Source organism: Gossypium raimondii, chromosome 5 (assembly GCF_025698545.1).
Source record: "Gossypium raimondii isolate GPD5lz chromosome 5, ASM2569854v1, whole genome shotgun sequence".
Classification (NCBI taxonomy): Eukaryota; Viridiplantae; Streptophyta; class Magnoliopsida; order Malvales; family Malvaceae; genus Gossypium; species Gossypium raimondii.
In genome coordinates, this window is record NC_068569.1 from 35,089,827 (window position 1) to 35,094,048 (window position 4,222).

The 4,222-nt window shown below is 31.2% G+C and overlaps 1 protein-coding gene across 1 annotated transcript; it reads left to right on the forward strand.

Annotated features, from left to right (window-relative positions):
• The first annotated feature begins 247 nt into the window (after positions 1-247).
• LOC105766994 (agamous-like MADS-box protein AGL62) lies at positions 248-654 on the forward strand. Its single transcript, XM_052630349.1, has 2 exons — positions 248-290; positions 374-654. Exons 1-2 carry the CDS (start codon positions 248-250, stop codon positions 652-654), a joined length of 324 nt encoding a protein of 107 aa, XP_052486309.1.
• The last annotated feature ends 3,568 nt before the right edge of the window (positions 655-4,222 follow it).

Sequence of the window (4,222 nt, forward strand, 5' to 3'; positions counted from 1 at the left end):
GTGAGAATTTAGAGTGAAATGAGATAACTTAGAGGCCTAATTTCATTAGTTTGGGCCTTCAATTCCTGAGTTTTTTGTCCCCTATATATACGCTTCCCATTCAATAAGATTTTCATTCCATAATATCCCAAAAGTCTAATAGAGCATTCATTTGTAACCTTGTTACTTGTTTCTTTTGTCCACCCATCTTTTGGCAATGGCAAACACTTGAAAGAGAACTAGGGGAGGACAAAGGATTGAGATTAAAATGATTGAAAATGATGATGATCAGTTGATCACATTCTTGAAACGTCAATTAGGAATCTATAAGAAAATAGGCGAGCTCTCCAGTTTATGTGGTAATGAGATTTTTTTATCATTTTTTCACCCGCAGGAAAACCTTTTACATTTGATCACCCTTCTATCGAATCTATTGCTAACCGCTTTTTAAACGGAAACATACCTGTGATTGACGACGCTCACGCTCTTATTGAGGCTCACCGTATGGTAAGAATCAATAAGGTAATCCAGCTTTACAATGAGGTGCACAGCCAAATGGATGCATCAAATGAGACACAAAAGGTGCTTACTCAACAGGTCACAAGTGGGACAAATTCTAATCGTTGGTGGGAAACTCCCCTTGATCAACTTAACCCAAGGGAGCTCTATGAATGATACTATAACAACCCGGTTTTAACCCTAGTCAGACAGTGGTTTCGGGACCATAAATCTGAGTTAAAAAATATTTTAATATTATTTTTCGTGCTTATAGTATGTGAATTGACATGTGTCACATTTTTGTGATTTATTTTATCCGTTTGTGTGCTTAATTATGAAAAAGACTTAATCGCGTAAAATACAAAAGTGACTTGCTAATTGCTAAAGTGCTATAGTGATATGGCTTTCATTATGTGGGTCCTTATGTTCAAATTAAACCTTTGAAATTATGTATGGACATAAAAGCCTAAGGTTAGTGGATTTTAAATGAAACTAAAAAGGTTAGAAAGGGAAATTTATAATTAAATAATGAAATAATAAAATAAAAGTATGAAATTAGGCCATTATGTCCATCTTAGGCCTATATTAACAAGAAAAGAGAAGAAAAAGACTAAGTTAGGGTTCGACACTTATTTTTGGTGATTAAGGTATGTGTTTTGATCCATTTTTGACAATTTCTATGTTTTTGTGATTGTTGTTTAACATTTTATTAAACCTATGCCTCAATTTTTGATTTTGATGAAGATTGTGAATTAATCCATTGATGAATTTGTGAGTTTAATGATGTTAATTGATGAATTATGAAAGATAGGTGTTGGATTAATATGTTTTGTATTGAGATTGTTGATGAATTTGAGTATTTTGGGATAAATTGTGAAAATAAAAATTGAGGGGATAAAATGTGAAATAAATGAAATATGTAAGCTTATATGGGCTAAAGGAATATTTGGCCAAGCTAGGATATTATCAAATTATGTGTATTTTGTGTTTTGTGAAATAGGGACTAAATTGTGAAAAATGTGAATTTTAGGGGCTAAAGTGCAAATTGCCCAAATTATATGTTTATGGATGAAATTGAATGAGTATATTAATAAACAAGTCAAATTTGTATTAATTTAGATCAAGAAAAGAGGAAATCAGAATTGGATCGGGGGAAATCTAAAGTTGTCGAATAGTCGTCCGGTTCGTTCGTCTTTGTCCGAGGTAAGTTCATAAGTAAATAAATGTCATTAATTTGAATGTTTATGTATTATAAATGCCGAATTGAATTTTAATGAAGATGTGTGTAAATGCCAAATTATTTTATGCATGGGAAAATTCTTTACGAGTTTGATATTATTGGATTACGACATCCGAAAGCCCCGTACGAACCGTAGGGTTCTGATATGTGATTTTGTGTAAGACCACGTCTAGGATATTGGCATTGATTTGAGATTTACGTGTAAGACCCTGTCCGGGATAGTGGCATCGTTATTTGACTACATGTAAGATCACGTCTGGGACATTGGCATTGTACGAGCTTTTGAGCTATCCGTGTATCCTTTTTTATTTTGAATGGTTCTACGGGAAAAGACATGACAAGACCAAAAGTGAGTTTGACTTAAACGATTAAGGTAAGTATTAAGTTTATACAAACTTTGAAAGAAAAGGTAAGTGTTGATGATTTTAGTGATCACATAAACTTTATGAGAAACGAGATTATATATATGTACGAAAATAGTTAGGTTTGGTTGTTTCGAAATGAGTTATGAATGTTTTTGTGTTAATTTATTTGCTTATGCCTTACTAAGCTTTCCAAGTTTACTTTTTATGTTTATTCGTTGTTTTATAGATATTGAAAGTTAGCTCGAGATCGTTGAGGAACATCATCACACTATCGATATCTATTTTGGTATTTTGAAAGAAAACTTGTATTTATAACTAATGGCATGTATAGTCTAGCTTAATATGGTTGATTTTGAATTGTGCATATTTATAGCTAAGCCATGCGAAAATGGCTTGCTCATGTTGCTAATGGTTGTGATTATACAATCATGATATATATATGAGTAATGTGTATTGTTTTATGATTCGATTATGTGATGTTAATGTAGTGATGGTTGTGATTTAGACTATGATAAGTTCTATGATCTAAGTCATATTTATATGATTGCATGTATATTGAATTTTTTTTATAGGTACGGTTATAAATGGTACAATTAGCTTTAATTGAGTTGTGAAATTGGTTGTATTTGTTATGTGGGAACTATGCTATACTTTGGATAATTGACATATTGAAATGGTATGCTTGCATTAGTAACATGGTTAGAATTGATGAATAAAGTGTATATCTATATTCAACTAAAATATTAGACTCATATTAATGTGATTTGGTTATGTAAATGTATTTTAAACATGCAATTTAGGTGTACATTTAATGTTATATGTGCGTAAAATGGTTCAAATTAGCATGGTTACATGCGCAATAACTTGTGTCAAGAGAAAAAGTATATTTGGTCTTGAAATGATGCTTGTTTAATTAAGTATATGCAAAGTGATATGTTTAATATGGGTGATCGGAAATGACTCAATTAATCTATGCTTAAATGCACAAACTTGTAATGGGAAAATAAGTATGTTTTGGTATTATAGATTGATGTATAATTATCTTGTTTATAGGTCTAGAGTTGGTAAATAATGCACATGCAAAATCGGTTTAAGTTAGGTAAATTGAATGTGTATCGATAGACGTATATACGTCATGGTTGCTAATGTTTGAATTGTTGACTATTATTATTTAAATGAGTTGGGCATGATTTGAGTATATTTTATATGGTAAATTTTAGTCGAGTAGAGGAAAGAATAAATGACATTGTGTGCTCATGATTTGTCTTGAATGGTTCAATTTAATGTGGTTATATGCGCATAGGAATTATCTTATATTTGATATTTAGTTTATTAAATGTATTTTTCGTCATGTTATAAGCTTAAAAGAAAATTTTAATATTCGAACGTTATGCATATAGTAGTATTAAGCTTTGAAATTTGAATAGGATTAGTGTATTAAAGTGATTGTTTTATGGAGCATGAAATGCAATGAATTCCTGTTTTGAGTCGGGTTATGTTCCGTAATGCCTCACAACCCTAATCCGGTGACGGATACGGGTTAGGGGTGTTACAGATACTCCCATTTCTCGGAGCTTCTTGACCTGTTCCATATCTTTCGGAGCAAGAAGATTGCAATCGCTTCTTCAATGCTTGCTCCAACTGGTCCTGCTGAGGATGCCCCTACTCCTAGTTGCAGCCATGGTCACCAATAGTTCTAAACAAGTTAAACTTTCCTTGATTACTCAAGGGCTAGCCATATTTCCTTTTCGGTTCTTGTACATGTACACGAGTAGTATCAATTCATATATTTACTTTCAAATAAATTGGTGATTAATTAAAGTACTTTAAACCTAACCCGATAGGAATAACTAATGTTTACTTTCAATAAATTGGTTATTAATAAATTGGTGATTAATATATAGGAGAATTTACTCTTGCAATGTGTTAACGAAAACATGAATTTCATGTTTACAAATATGTTTAAGTACTTTGCATTGTCATAACTATCCAAAATTAAATTTAAAAATTATCTAAACACTAATATTTTATAATAAAATTATATTATTTTTTAAACCTAACCCGATATTTATGGATAAAGGGAGACATAAGCGACTTTTTAAGAATTTATATGGACCAATTAAGTTTTGACGAGTGTATT

Bases quoted from the DNA above. Each gene is read 5' to 3' on its own strand.
- LOC105766994 (XM_052630349.1), top strand. From the start codon at position 248: ATGATTGAAAATGATGATGATCAGTTGATCACATTCTTGAAAC. The intron at 291-373 runs GTCAATTAGGAA...TTTCACCCGCAG, and splicing joins GTTGATCACATTCTTGAAAC to GAAAACCTTTTACATTTGAT.